The sequence below is a fragment of the Varanus komodoensis genome, unplaced genomic scaffold (assembly GCF_004798865.1).
Source record: "Varanus komodoensis strain SLA01 unplaced genomic scaffold, ASM479886v1 scaffold3, whole genome shotgun sequence".
Taxonomy (NCBI): domain Eukaryota; kingdom Metazoa; phylum Chordata; class Lepidosauria; order Squamata; family Varanidae; genus Varanus; species Varanus komodoensis.
The window spans coordinates 59451340-59466470 of NW_025335761.1; the positions used below are offsets into that span (position 1 = coordinate 59451340).

The 15131-nt window shown below is 52.4% G+C and overlaps 1 protein-coding gene across 1 annotated transcript in view; it reads right to left on the reverse strand.

Moving 5' to 3' along the window:
- Positions 1 to 14000: 14000 nt before the first annotated feature.
- The window catches only part of SYT16 (synaptotagmin 16), a 35011-nt gene continuing 33880 nt past the window's right edge, over positions 14001 to 15131 (reverse strand). The window contains exon 5 of the mRNA XM_044436574.1: positions 14001 to 14314. Coding sequence (XP_044292509.1) covers positions 14001 to 14314 — 314 coding nt within the window. The remainder of the gene's footprint in view (positions 14315 to 15131) is intronic.

A 15131-nucleotide genomic window follows, 5' to 3' on the forward strand; every position in this document is an offset into this window, starting at 1 on the left:
CATGAAAACATTGTCTATAAGTCCACAATAGTCTCTCCTTGAGTTTGCCACGTCTCTCCCATTGGAAAGCAAGAGCAAGAGACACTGGGGCAGGCAGAGCGGACTTCAGGGCCACCTCCAGCCAGACTGCCCTCCACATGGAGAAGATGAGATGGGAAGCAGGACCATTCCACCAGCTTTGCTGAAAATCTCTTTTTTCCTCTGCCCTCCCCCTCTCCCTTTCCTCACATGACATGCCTTTTTCAGTTATTAGGCTTTGGACAGTGGCTGTTTTGTTTTACTGGACTGAATGTAAACTACTCTGGGACTCTTTGTCTCTCTATTTTGTCTGACATGTGGGATAAACATACAACAAACAAACATTTAATTTTGTCTGACAAGTGGAAACACAGTATGAAAAGCCACAGCCAAACTGACTGCACCAGTGATCCAGACAATTGCCTGGGAAGGTGTCAATGCACCTCAGGACCCCCTCCTCCACCATGGAGGACGTTGTGGAGGTGTGCACCGCAAGTCCAGGAGGTGCACCCTTCTCCTCAGCCACACATGGGTCAGAAGGAGTTCTGATCTGCAGGACCGTGGAAGCCGGAGGGCAACTCCTAGGTTGGCTGATCCATCTCACTGCTCATTGTAGCCAGCCAAGAACAAATCCCACCTCTTCTCGATGGCTGTGGTTACATGGTAGAGCCCTTGCTTAGCGCACAGAAGGTCCCTGGTTCAACCCACAGCGTCTCCAGCGGGTGTTCCAAAGGAATCCTGCCGGAAACCCAGGGAGCTGCTGCCAGTGGCTTTGCTTCCTCAGAAGGGCACGATGGCCACCAATTTGGAAGTCCTTAAAAGGCGACTGGTCCAGTTCCTGGAGCAGGAAGCGGTGAATGACTACTAGGCCTGCTGACTACATGTTGTGGTGGTGGTGGCTATGTGTTGGCAAGTCACTTCTGGCTTACGGTGACCCTACAGTGAAAGCCCTCTAAAATGTGCCCTCCATTAGCAGGGGCAGCCTGCCTGCACGCACCAGATGCCGGGGAAGATGGGTGGGAGACGCTGCTGCGCTTGGGCTGCGTTTGTAGTGTCCTGCAGGCCCCATGTGGCCACAAGCAGAATGCTGGGTTAGGTGGGCTCCCGGCCTGACTGAGCAGGTCTCTTCTTGTGCCCTTCCACGGCTCTGACACTGGCCTAGAAGCGATAGAACACTGTTGCCTTACATTCGCTAGGACTGGAAAATGCTGGAGGAGCCACTGCTGCCAGTCCGTGCTGGCGATGCTGGCCTAGACGGACAAGGCCCTGGCACACTTCCCCCGTTCCTCCTCCAGCAAGGGATGGCAGCCCTGTGGAGAGGAGGAAACCGCACGAATAAGGAACTGGGACTCGCGCAGCGCTGCTCCTCCAAAGACGCAAGGAGGGGCCCCGTTTGGTGGTATAAGCAGAAGGCCCCGGGCTCAGTCTGTGGCACCTCCGGATCAGGCTGCAGCCGAGCCTGCTTCTGCTGAAGGACCTTCGCAAGAGAGATTCTGGGTTCCGGCAAATGCCTGGAAGATCAATCTTGCCCGCCCCTGGGGTGGAGAATGCGGAGCTAGCCACACCAAGGATCAGAGCCATTCTGAGGCTGCTCCCTCACTGCAGGGATTATGGGAACCGCGGAGGGCGCCCTGTGAGCTGCCCCCTTCACCTGAAACCTCAGCTGCTGCTCTGAGCTTCACAGCACTCCAGGCGCTGTTCTGAGGGTTTGCTCTCATATTTACGAAACATCCATCCGCCACCTGCCGCTCTGCCAACAGTGGCCCGTGCAAAGGAGGATTTCTAAAAGAACGAGTGTGAGGGCCTTTGCTGGGCCTGGAGGTAGGACTGGATGGCCTGAGAGACCCCTTCTGACTTCTAGGTTTCTATGTTTTTGTATTGAGTTCTGTTGTTCAATGCACGTGGCTTTCTTCAATTAAGTTGTTTGGAAAGCTTTTACAGCAGCCAAGAGTATACAAGTACCTTATTCACAGGTGTTTATTCACCTATATTTTTACATTCATTGTCTGGGGAAGCTTCCCCCAGCCTAGGGCTCTCCAGGCTACAACATCCATCATCCCTAGCATGCTGGCATGGATGATGGGAGTTGTAGTCAAGCATGTCAGGAGGGCATCTGGCTGGAAAAGGCTGGCCTGTAGAGTTGATTGGTTGATTGCCTGATGGACACAAAGATGAAGCGATTTCTTGTGTCAGGCAAGTGAGGATGAACCATGGAGCACTGCCCACAATATATGAAAATCTATCATTTCTTGCTTGGTGAGAATTTCTGCCCTCTGTTGCCGGCATATCTGGGGGATCCAGTGTTATTCAAATAGCTTCTGCAAGGCCATGCACAATACTTCCACCTCCATTCCTCCTCTTTCTACTCCAAGATAATACTCCGCTTGGCATGCAAGAAGGTCCAGCTTCAGTGCCCGGCACCTTCAGATCAGGAGGGGAAGCATCCTGCCTAAAGGTCTAGAAAGCAGTTGCTGCCAGTCAGTGTTGCCAATACTGGTCCAGGCTGCAGCACCAGCACACAGGGACGAGGGGCTGATGTGCGGCTGCCCCAGGACTCGAACTCATGACCCCGCACGCCGCTGCATGACGGGAGGTCTCCCGCACCCCAAAATAGAATCAGAGGCCATGAGAGCCAGCCTAGCGCAGTCTTGCCGAGCCGTTGGCGCGGGCTTGCCTTTCCCCACTGGAGGCAACGCTTTCGGAACGAGGCTGCGATGCAACACGAACACGGCCATCTGTGGCTTGGCACCCACCACGTTCGGGATTTTATTTTTATTTTGCACTTACCGGGGAGGTGCTCCGTAACCATGGCAATAGGAGCCTCAGGAAAAGCTCAGCTGTAGAGCACCATGGTAAGACATTTGCCCCAAGGACACCTTCTGAGCCCTCCCCCCTCTAAGCCCTCCCCCCCCCAAGCCTCTTGCCACAGTGGTCCCAGATCCAGCCCCGTAGTCAGTCTGGATGCTTGGCAAGGGGATTGCCGAAAAGGCTTGGGGGCAGTTCCTCCAGTATTCAAGATTTTCACAGACAAAATAGTAAACTGCTTTTTAATCATTTCTCAAAGGAAAAAATGGGGGAAAGCAGCGAAATGCCCACTCCTTTCATGGGCCAGGCTAGGTCTTCCGTGCACTTCCGGGCCACTGCCTTTTCCTCACCCCACAACAGCTTCAGCTTGAGTTTGCTGATCTTGCCGCAGCTCTGGACATGAAAATGAGTTGCCTTGTGTTGAACCTCCACGTGAAGGAGCAGTATACCTCCGCCAGGTGCTGAAGAGCAATGGCGGGGCGAGCTGGGCACTTCCGAGGGCTGCTCTCTGGGAACGCATGAAAGGAGGGAGAAGCGTGTGGCCCCCAGGATGCTGTTGGCTTGCAGTTCCTACCAGCACTGGCAGCAAAGCCAGTGATGAAGACGCTGGGAGCTGCAGTCCACCAAATCTGTGCAGCTCTGCCCTAATGCACCCCAAACGATACAGCGGAACTGGAGAACGTGCAGAAAGGGGCGAGCAAAACACTCCCGGGGCTGAAGCACATCACTTCTGCGGACAAGCCAGACCCACTCAGGCTGATTAGCTCTTCTATGGCAAGAGGTGGGAGACAGCCTGGAGTGCCCAAAATTATGCATAATGCACCGGAAGTGGAGAGGAAAACATGCTTCCTTGGAGGAAGAACACACACAAATAGTGGCCACCAATTAGGAAAGTTTTAAGAGAGAATCGGGCAAATTCCAAAAATGGCCATGGCTACCCATCCTGATGATTCTGGGCCACCTCCAGGAGCAGGGGCAAAACGCCTGTGCTGGGGCTGTTGTGCTCGTTTCCTTCCTGAGGTCGTCTCCTTGTCTCACGCTCTCCGTCCCTGCTCCACCCTCCTGCGGTCTGCTCTCAGAAGAAGCCTGCGGAGCTTGGCTACCTACTTCATGCGTCTTGCTTGCTGGGAGGACACCAGCTTGCATGTTGAGTGGAGACCTCTTAAGCTGCCAGACCCAAGGCATTCCTGCAAAACATGGGTCAGTGCAGGAGGAAAACGGTCTTCCGCAGCAGATACAAGCGCTCTGCTTCAGACAAGGGTTTGGCACCATCCCCAACAGCAGACCCAAAGTTCTGCATGACATCTGTTGAGAAAGAATATTCGTGTGAATCCGTCTGGAAGTCAAACATGGATCAGAGAATCTGATGTGATAAAAGCACCCGTTTTCCCCAAAAATCATGGCATGGGAGACAAAAGGCTGTGCTCCCCCATCCCTTCCAAGGTTTGGCACCATTCCCACTTTCCCTGGTTAAGATATTCCAACCGTGTGCTCCAGCGATGGGCTATAGACAGGCAGGCCACCTCCCTGCTCCTGCTTTCTATCCAAGATTATTTCACTCCTCCAGGAAGCAATATTTCACAAGGGAACATTTAGTCTGAATAATAAGAAGAAAGGCTATTTGGCCCATCGCAAGAGCCATGTCACTGGGATGAAAGCTCAGGCTATTTCGTCTTGGCTGAGATGCAAAGAAACGGGTCACCTTGGGGTTTTCACAGATACTGCCTGAAGGGCAGCAGAAATGGCGATGTGATTACAGTTTCTAGGCTAAGAGGAAAGCAGGGTAGAGAGCGGTAACCTGGAAGGATGCTTGAGGCTTCAATCGCATCACACTGGCTGCGGGGTCAGGCCCACTGGACTCAGTGATGCCCAGTTGTGAACCCAGCAGCAACACTGGCATCTCCAGCTGGTGCCTGTGAGAATCCAAGTGCTCATGGGCAGCTCTCTGGGCATCCACCAGGACTCCTGCTCCTTCTGACTGGGATTTCATGCCTTGCGATTGTTATAGTTATTACCTTTTTAAAGACTGACCCTGCCATCCTGCAGAGAGTGGCCTCCAGCAGTGCCTTGATGCAGATTGCAAAGAATTGTACTTCGGAGCTCCCACTGATCTCTCAAAAAGTGTGGGGTCCCAGGAAGATACCCCATCTGGGTTCCCAGATTTCTTAAGAAATGAGGAGATGAGAAGATGCAGGAGCAGGACACATGGAAGGACTGAGGCGATGCACCTGGCAGGTCAAGAGATGTCACCTGGTGCCACGTGGATGAAGCTACTGGATGGACCCTGCTGGAGTCAGGAAGCTCCTAGCCAAGGGACCGGCTGGTCTGGAGCTGCTCTGGAACAGCCTGATGGCACAGGAGCGGCCAAACGCCTCAAGCCGACTTGCCCTCTGCCCTCATCTCAAGAATTTGCTCCTTCGCCTGGACCAGCATCGAGGAAACTGTGCCCCCCTCTGATGTTGCAGGACCACCGATTCCCATGCGAGGAGTTGGAATCCAGCATTCCGAAGGGCATGAATCCCCCACCCCTGCCCTAGCAGCTCAGGTCAGAACCCTGACCCTGGCATTGACCCTCCCTCGATGGCCGACTACAGCTCTTTCCAAGCCTCTTCTCCCATCCTGGCTTCCAGTGGGATCAATAATTCCTTTCTCTCCTCCTCTTAATAGCACAGAGTCATTCACAGCCCTTCCCAGCCAGAAATCTATCCCTGAACAACAGATCAATGCTGTCCTGGAGATGCAACTGGAATGCAAAGCAGAACGGCTGGAGATGAAGCAGGGAAAGTATCTGAAAGCCCAGCACTGCTCACTCGGGGTCTCCAAGCAGCCCACCCCCAGAGCAGGGAGGGTAACAGCGACAAAAATTGTGCCAATCTGCAGTTTCCTTCACATCCGACAGAAGAGTGATTGCAGGGCAGGATTTACAAGTAGCAGCAGTTGCTGGCTTCCAGAGAGAAGCACAATTTCTGCGAGGAGCAGGTGGTAGGATGCAGCTGCCGAATAATCACGCACGCTCCCCCAAAAGCTCTTCTCAATAGTCAATAGGGTGAAGTTAAACATTGAGGGGTGGGGGGAGAGAAACATACTGATAATGGTGCCATAGATGAAAAGAAGCATAAATAGCGGGAACGGAAGCGGCACCAGGAGTACACTTCCCACCCTGTCCTATTTCATATTAGCTTGAAAAAATAAATCAGCATTTTTTTAAAAAATGTTAGCTTTAGTGTGAGTTGCTATTCACTGGGAAGCACTGAAAGTGCTCCAAGAGACTCATGGAAAGAGTAGCTGAGCCACCATGTTGCTTAAAACCCAGAATGTCTGGTGTGAGGAGAAGCAGTGCAAGCAACCTCCTGCAAGATGATTGCATCCCTGCATCATCGCCACCGAATTTTCCACCGAAATTCAGTGGAGCGGTGGCAGCAGCAGGCAAAAATATCTGAATTTTGCTGCCACCACCATGGCAAATTGAGCAGCAGTGCAAGCCACACAAAAGGGCAGGAGAGCATGCGAATCGTGAATTGGCGTTCGGCTGCTAGGCTTCTATTGCACTTAAAAAGCCGCAAAGCACCCCCATTCTTGCATCTTTCTCCCCCTCCCTCTTTCAATTTGGGTCCGGGCCCAATTTAAGGTGCTGGCAATGACCTATAAGGCCCTAAGTGGCTTGGGTCCTGGATACCCGAAGGGGTGCCTTCTTCCATGTCTGCTCACCCACTGAGATCGGGGGCAGAGGTCCTTCTCTGGGAGTCCCCTTTGAAGGAAATCAGGAGGGCAGCTACTCGGAGAAGGGCCTTTTCAGCGGTGGCACCCTGACCGTGGAACAAGCTCCCCAAGGAGGATCACCAGGCGCCGTTGCTTTATTCTTTTCAGTGTCAGGTGAAGACCTTTTTATTTTCCCAATATTTTAACAGTTAATTGGTTTTATCCTTGTTTTTATCATTTATCAGATGCAGTATTTTGTGTGCTGTTGTTGTTACGATTGTTTTGTTTTGTTTTTTGTTTTTGTAAGCCGTCCAGAGACTTTTAGTATTGGGACGACATATAAAAACTTTAAATAATAAAATAAATGGAATTTGGTTCGTGTGTGTTTTCGATCACCACTGAGCCATTCAGCTTGTTTGCAGTCTTTGTCATTCCTTGAAAAGTAAACCTTGCCAGGGACAGTCACTCAACGCATCCCATTGATGGGTTTCCTCCATGGGTTTCCTTGCCAGAATTGCACCTCTTCCTTTGAAGAAAGAGAACACTCGAATCCATGACTAAATGGCCACTTTCTCCAACCCACCTTGAGCCTCTTTTTCAACCCAATCAGACTGACACGAATGAGTTCGGAATATGAAGGCTGCCTCTGCAAACCAGAGTACTTGGTAGACTGGCATTTTATTTCCACGGGGCCTGGCCAGAAGGCTGTGGGAATGCACCAGCAAGAGGGATGGGCCCTTGCCCCCCAGCACCTGGGGCTGAAAGGGGGCACAGCAATGTGCCGATGTGCCTGGAACCCCAGCCAGCCACACGTTTGTAGCTGCACAGCAGGCCTTTGTCTCCATCAGGCCTTTGGGAACACGTTTGCACTGACAAAGCAGCTTTGGCTACAGGAGCAAATGCCCCCTGCCCCTCACATTGCTCTCCCCGCCCATCAGTGTTCGATCGGAAGCTCTTCGGAGCAAGAACATCTTTACTGCCGTGTGCAGAGTGAGTGGGTGACCCTCAAGAATCTGTGATGGCACACGGGAACACGTTCCCTCCAGCTCCATACTGTTCGAAGCCGTGCAAAAGGGGAAGTGGCACTCCGTGTAGGCTTGCTATGGGTGCAGAAGTGGGGCTAAATTTAAGATCTGGCCCACAAAAAAGAGGGATGGGACTTTAAAGCTACTGTCGCTGCTGCCTTGGAATGAGGCTCGTCCACCCAGGTAGCTGCTTCTGTCTCCTCTTGATAACCGGCGCAACTTGCGTATTCATGAAGGATCATGTCGAAAGCTTTGCTCTCTCACACCTCTGTGGAGAACTGATCGCCTGCCATGGGCTGTCAGTCCCATTATCCCTAATGACTATGTGTTCTGAGGCTGATGGGAGTTGGAGTCCAGAAGATCTGGAAGGTCACTGATTCCCCCACCCCTGCTGGAAGTGTTGCTTTGAAATTTCCGTGCAAGCGGAGCACAAAACTGTGTTTGGTATCAATTCTCTGGTACCTCCAACTGGTTTCCGATCACCAGCGTGATCATTCTGTGAAGCAGGGAGATTCCAGGAAGAAAAGGAAGCACTCCTTCACTGAGCACAGATTTAAAAAGAGGGAACTGACTTCCGCACAATGTAGTGACAGCCGCTAGCTTGGGTGGCTTTGAAAAGGAAGGGCAGACAGGTGCATGGAAGGGAAAGCGAACAGCCACTACAGGTCCTGATGATCCCATGCTGCTTCTCAGGCCAAAGGAGGCCTGCCTCTGTACACCAGCTGCTCGAGAACGTGTGTGTGTGTGTGTGTGTGTGTGTGTGTGTGTGTGTGTGTGTGTGTGTGTGTGTGTGTGTGTGTGTGTGTGTGTGTTGCACTCCTGCCCTGCTCATGGGTCTTCTGTGCACAGCTGGTGGGCCGCTGTGCGAAAGGTGGTCCAGCCTGCCTCTTCCTACGGTCCTACAATCAACTATTTGCTCACTTTTGGACGCAGGCATTTTGACGAGTTCCACTTGAGATAAAGAAGGCAGTACTCTCCACCAGCACAAGACAGTTAAGAGAAACTTAAGTTTAATACTGTACATTCAGGCGCATCTCCCACAAACCAAAAACTGAAAACCATCAAGAGGTACATTTTGTGACCACCCATAAAGTGATGCACACGTTTAATCAAGAGCATTCTGACGCAAGAACAAAACTGATTTTTAAAAATTGTAGATAGTCACTATAAACTGTGCTTTTCCCTTTTTTTAAAAAACCCTGAATTAAGAGTTCCTTCATAACTCAGGCTTCCGTTCTTGCAAACCAGCCATTAAGCTGTACTGTGCTTCAGCATTTAGTAGAACTTAGAAGGCTTTCCTTTGGATGGCGAGGGGTCTGGCGCACGTACCCCACCCCACTGCCCTGCTTGAGAAGCAAGAGACCCTTTCAGAGGTGGTAACCCACTGATCTGGGGGAAAGGGCGCCCAGTGTCCCCTCTGCTCTTGGGCCAGCTGGGAGCAGGTGTAAGACAGCTGCTTAATAGGACAGCTCCTCCCCTCCCCTCCCCTCCCCTCCCCTCTCTGGTCAGTTCTGCTGTAACCTGCTAGAGTGGGACTGCATGCAGAGGTCTGTTTCTGGCAGCATGCCCAACGAACCCCAGGAAACGTCTGCCAACGCATGGAAAATGTCTTACTGTGACGACTCTTACTGTGCAGGTGCTCCGGATCCAGAAGGACCTGGACAGACTATGGAGGTGGGCCGGGGACAGCAGGATGGCGTTCAATGTGGGTAAGTGCAAAGTCTTGCACCTGGGACAGAGGAATGGGTGTCGTAAGTACAGGTTAGGGGACAAGCACCTGGAGAGCAGCACTTGTGAAAGGGACCTCGGGGTGCTGGTTGACTGCAGGCTAAACATGAGTCAGCTGTGTGATGCGGTGGCCAAGAGGGCAAATGCCACCCTTGGTTGCATAGCCAGAAGTGTGGCTTCTAGATCGAGAGAGGTATTACTACCACTCTACACGACTCTGGTGTGCCCGCAATTGGAGTATTGTGTTCAGTTTTGGGCCCCTCATTAAAGTAAGCATATAGCCAGGTTAGAGTCAGTGCAGCGCAGGGCCACGAGGTTGGTGGTTGGATTGCAGGGAAAGCCGTACGAGGCGAGACAGAGGGAACTGGGTTTTTTCAGCCTGGAGAAGAGGAGACTCAGAGGGGATATGTTGGCGACATGCAGGTATGTGAGGGGATGTCACATGGAGATGGGTAGAGACCTGTTCTCCCCTGCAGAGGAAGGCAGGATGTGCTCCAATGGAGGAAAGCTCAGGGAGCCAAGGTTCCATTTGGATGCCAGGAAGCACTTCCTGACAGTTAGGACCCCAAGGGTGTGGAATGGGCTTCCATGGGAGGTGGTTGAGGCCCCATCGGTGAGGGTGTTCAAGGACAGGCTGGACGTCCACATGGTAGACATAGACATGTCATGAACGGAGCCGGCTGGAGCCGGGGGTCAGACTAGATGGGCCGGGAGACCCCTTCCGATTCTCTCTGTTTCTATGTTTCAAATCCATTTAAACAAGAAGAGCAAGCGTGCAAACTGTCCAATGGGTTCTCATTTTTGGGTGCGACTCCGAAGAATACCTTTGGCTCAGGTAAACGTATTTCAAACATATGGCTCATTCCAACACTGCTGGACACTGAATGGGGCTGCAGTCAGTTGTGATTAACACAAATCCCAGTCCTTAGCTTCTTGTTTGGCAGTGCAATCCAATCTCTCTCTACCCAGAAGGAAGATCTATGGAATTCAGTGGGGTTTATTCCCAGGAAAGAGTGCGAATGAAGTGCAGGGGACTTTAGCCCGAGAGGTGATCAGATGCCTTTGTTTCGGAATCAATTTTGGGATGGTCAAGGCTGGAAGTTGCACCCATGAAAAGAGAGCCGGTTAATGAGGAATAGTTGCTTGGGAACAAAACAAGAGCAAAGCAGCAGCTTCCACACCACAGAACAAGAAGGGACTCAGACAGGCCCGCGTGGTGTTGTGGCGAGTGGGCTCACGGGGGGGCAGGCTCCAACAGTGGGGCATGACCCCAAAGAAAGCGTGCTCTGCACTCCTCCTCGGCTGCCCATGGGCTCCTATGCAGCCAGGTCTCCCCCACCCCCCAAAGCCCCCCTGCAAATCCTCTGGCTTCACCCAGGAGTCAGGGAAGCTGTGCCCCCAGTTCCCATCAGCCCCAGCCCGCATGGCCAACAGTCAGGAAGAAGACATGCCAACTAACATCTGTGGAAGGCCACAGATTCCCAAGCTCGGACCCCAAGCACGCAGTGCCGGCCGACAGGAAGGCGAAACGGCACGTGCTCAACAGTTCTGCTCACGCTGACTCTTTGGTGTCCCCACCCACCGAGCCAAAATTCAGCCTGCAAGCTCCCTGGGGCAGGGAACTGTCTCCCACCTTTGCAAATCCCACACGAGTGGGTCATGCTAGATAAACTGAAGAACTACGCAGACGCAGGGGACACTACCTGCGGCAGCTTTACCCAACCTGGCAGCTTTACCCAACCTGGCAGCTTTACCCATCAGGCAGCTTTACCCAACCTGATGCCAGCCAGCTATGCTGAATGACCACCTTCGCAATCTCCAATGACCATGCTGGCTGGGGATGATAGGGATCATAGCCCAGCTCTGCTTCTTCAGTCTCCCAACTTTACCCAGAATAGAATCATAGAACAGTGGAGTCGGAAGGGGCCATGAAGGCCATCTAGTCCAACCCCCTGCAGTCTAGCCAAAGGATTTCCAAAGGATGTCCGATCCTGCAGCCACGGATTCCCTGGACGGGAGGTAACTCCTAACATACAGCCTGCGATTACTGCGCCTCACCAGCCGTGCTGGGAAGGATTGTCGTTCAGGGAGGAGAACCCGACCGTGTGGACCTCTGAGTAGGCCGGCCTGCTTGCCTGTTTGCCTTGGTGCATCTTTTGCAGCAGAAATCACCAAGAGTGAAGAACATACGCTCCTTTCTCGCTATTATTCTGATATCCAGCAACGGCTCCAGTATCCTCGTTAATGGATCTGGCAAGCAGAGCAAGCAGGGAGGTCTACGCACGCGCCCCGTGCGCTGGCTCTGCGGACATCGTGCTGGGCAGCCACTCTGCGACGCAAGATTTTTGGCAACACCGGAAAACGGAATATTGTCGCGAGTGCTGTACCTCCCAAACAAGTCCTGTTGAGGGAGGAGATTCTTGGATGCACCTGGGAGCATTATGATTTTTTGGAGCTTATCGGATTCCCTGCAGCCCGTGGGTTTTTGTCAGTCAGTGGCAGAAGGGGAGGGGAGCTAGAGGTCTTCTCCACACCATCTGGGAAAGGAGTCTTCTTGGCCCGCTGTCCGCCTGTCCTCCCTGACCCCGTCTAGAGTGACAGCAAATGGAGCCTGATCTCAAGAAACAGAGAGCTGCTTGAGAGAGAGAAAATAGATGAGCAACATGCAGTGTTAGACTAATGACCTCATCTGCATAATGAAGAAAACTTGCCCCGCAGCAATCATACGACCCACGAAAGTGGGAAGCAAAAAGCAGAACTCTCGAACATCATGAGCGCCAGACACCCCTTTCAGTAAACAAACCCACTGTCCTTGTGGAGACGGTTTCTGCTCTCCGGGGATGCTTGCATATTCGGGCTGTCAGAAATTTTAGTCAGTTCCTCAGATCAGTTTGAACCGATCGATAAAATCTGCACGTGGAAAAAAATCATGCTGAAGCAAGAAACAGACGTAGTTTACAGATCATGAAGGTGGGATTCAAATAGTGCATGTCATCCTAGAAGCATCACCCCATTATCTCTGGGACGTGTGTGCCTTGTTTTGGAGGGTGTTTTGGCCCCAGCAGTTCTTAGGAGACCTTTGAGTCAAAAGGGGATCTAAAGGAGGTTGGCTGACCAGTTCAGACAGCCTGAGTGTTTTAAGCAGGCAACTTGACCAAGGTTCTAGGTTATGCGCCTTCATGCCCTCCGCAGGTTCTCCTCTTCCGCGCCTATAGTTGGTACCAGCTTCCCACCCCATCAGTCGAATTCCTCCTGCATCCTTCTAGCACTCTGGCAACAGGAATCACCAAAGATGTCACCATGGGAACGAACAGAATGTCGTGGGTGTTTGGACGCAGGGCTCACTACCAACCAGATGTGTTTGGACCACACATTCGACAAGCATGAAACTACTTATCAGAGATGCCACTGGTTCTTCCTGATGGAACTAGGGTCTATAACAAGCCCCCATCTGCCATGGGAGACGTGGAAGATGTACCAGTCCAGATGTGAGTCAAGAACCAAGCTGTCTCACTCCAAAAAGGAGCAGAGATGCAGGAAACTAAGTCCAGTGCCACCTAGTGACTAAAGCATATTATGACATTATCCACACACCGGACATGCTCATGTTGCAGGCATGACAACGTTTGGCAACGGGCCCCAAACGGAGTGCTTTCTCAGAGTCTCAGCTTTAAAAGAAACGTTAAGTTTCTAATGGGTACAATTTAGGAGACAGGGTGATGCCTTCTGAGGGTTGAAAATCCAAAGATTTGGGCAGGGTCCTAGCAGGAGCTTTTACACCTAGAATATCCTACTGCCTTATCTTGTAGGCCAGGGTGGACAAGTGTTGGCTTTTTATCTACCCTAGCCAGCCAACAGCATCACCAATGGCAAAGCATTATGGGAGCTGCCCTCGAAAAACATCTGGAGGACAAGAACTTGTCCACCTCTGCTGCAGGCTCAGGGATAGCCCACTGGAGCCTGCCAGATGTTTTGGGCCACCGCACCCATCCCTTGGCCGTGCAGGTTGGGGCCCTTTGGAGTTGTTGTCAAACTTCCGAAGGAAGCCCTGCTTCCTGAAGGCGGCTGTGCAGATACTGCCTGTCCTGGGTGATTCACCTCCCTCTATGGTCTTGGATCAAATATCCCATTTTTAAGTACCTTTTCTTTCCTTTCTTCACCAAATACCGTATTTCAATACTCAATGAGGTTACCACAATCAAGTAAGCAAGCAAGCAGGGCCCCAGAGTGTACTTTTGGCATGAAAAATGGACAGGAAGGCATTGAAATGCATCCCAAACGGCGACACTCGCCCCCAAAATGTACCCTTTTCATGACAGCTTTGCTGTCTGTGATCCTTCTAGCAACATGTGATGCCATCGCACTGCCAATGAGATGGGCCTGCGTGACGGCGCCACCAAGGGCAAATTAAGCCCTGTTTCTTAGGGAGGGCATGGAAAAGGAGATTTGGCACCGGGCCTCAATATTGATCAGATTAAAACTTGCTGCTCTCCCTCTGCCAATTGCCTGGGTGCTATTGCAAGAGCTTTCCAGGGGCGACCGGTGGTGGGGGGAAGAAGGGTAAAGCTGAAGACCATTTGTGCTAGTAAGGAGCATTGGTGGCCCAGGGACAATATAAACGTCGGGACCTTTCCACGTCAAGTGCTGGGGACAAGTTCCACCTTCTGGGCCGGGGGGAGAGAGAATCTGCTCGCCTGGTGCTGGAAAGCTCCAGGGGAGCTTCCCTTAGGATTCCAGGAGGGTGTGCCAACGGCACACCTGCTGTGGTTTACACTCTTTCATCTCCTGCCAGTGGCTCAGCTCTTCCTCTCCACTACTGTTCTGGCCCATGGAGAGCCAGCCAATCATCTCCTTGCGCTTGATGCTGCGGCGGTTGTAGATGGAGATCATCAGTGTGACATCGGAGAGCTGGAACAAGGCAACCTGAAAGACGAAAGCCTCTTTGTAGACAGGGTTGGGCTGTCCCCGGCGGATGGACGTCTTGCAGCGGGACATCTCCTGGCCCACCGAATTGAGGAGACAGAGCTTTCCGTAGGTGTCTGTGGCCAAAGGGAAAAGGCAAGAAAAAGGAATTGTGACGCTCTTCTGGAGAAGCATGCAAATAAGCGAAAGGTGAGCCAAAGGCATACTGCTTATTTCCTCTGCTACTCTACCCGACAGGGCAAAACAAAGTGGGTGCATGTTTTGACTTTGGCTGACTGGAAGAATTTGCTGTTAGTCGCAAAGTCATGCCCAACCCATCGCGACCCCACGGACAACACTCCTCCAGGCCTTCCTGTCCTCCACCATCCCCGGGAGTCCACTCAAGCTCACACCCACTGCCTCAGTGACTGCATCCAGCCACCTCATTCTGCCGCCCCCTCCTCCTCTTGCCGTCAATCGTTCCCAGCATCAGGGGCTTCTCCAGCGACTGGAGGAACAGCATGATGCAAATATGGAAAACACAGATTTAGCTTTCATGCTTTAGATATGCTGCCAGGAGGTTGCCTGAGATGCAACAAGGGTCACCCATTTGGGTGGGATGGGATGGGCCAATCCCTGGAGAAGGCCACCATTCCAGATGGCTCCAGGCCCCCTCCAGTACCAGGGGCCTCCACACACCAGGAGCTGGGGAACATGGGAGGCGGGGGGCTGTTGCACTCCCGCCTCGCAGAGGGTGGGGCTCCCGTGGGCAGCTGCTTGGCTACTGCATGAGCAGGGATGCAACCAAGCAAGGCCCTCTTCTCCTCTTAATGACATCAGCTGCAGCTCTTCGGTTTTCTCGGCGCAGCGCTTCGGTCCCATCCCTGCGAGCTGCCATTCCACACGCTTTCACTGCTTCACAGTGTGAAATTTCACTGCTGCTGTGCAAAGGCC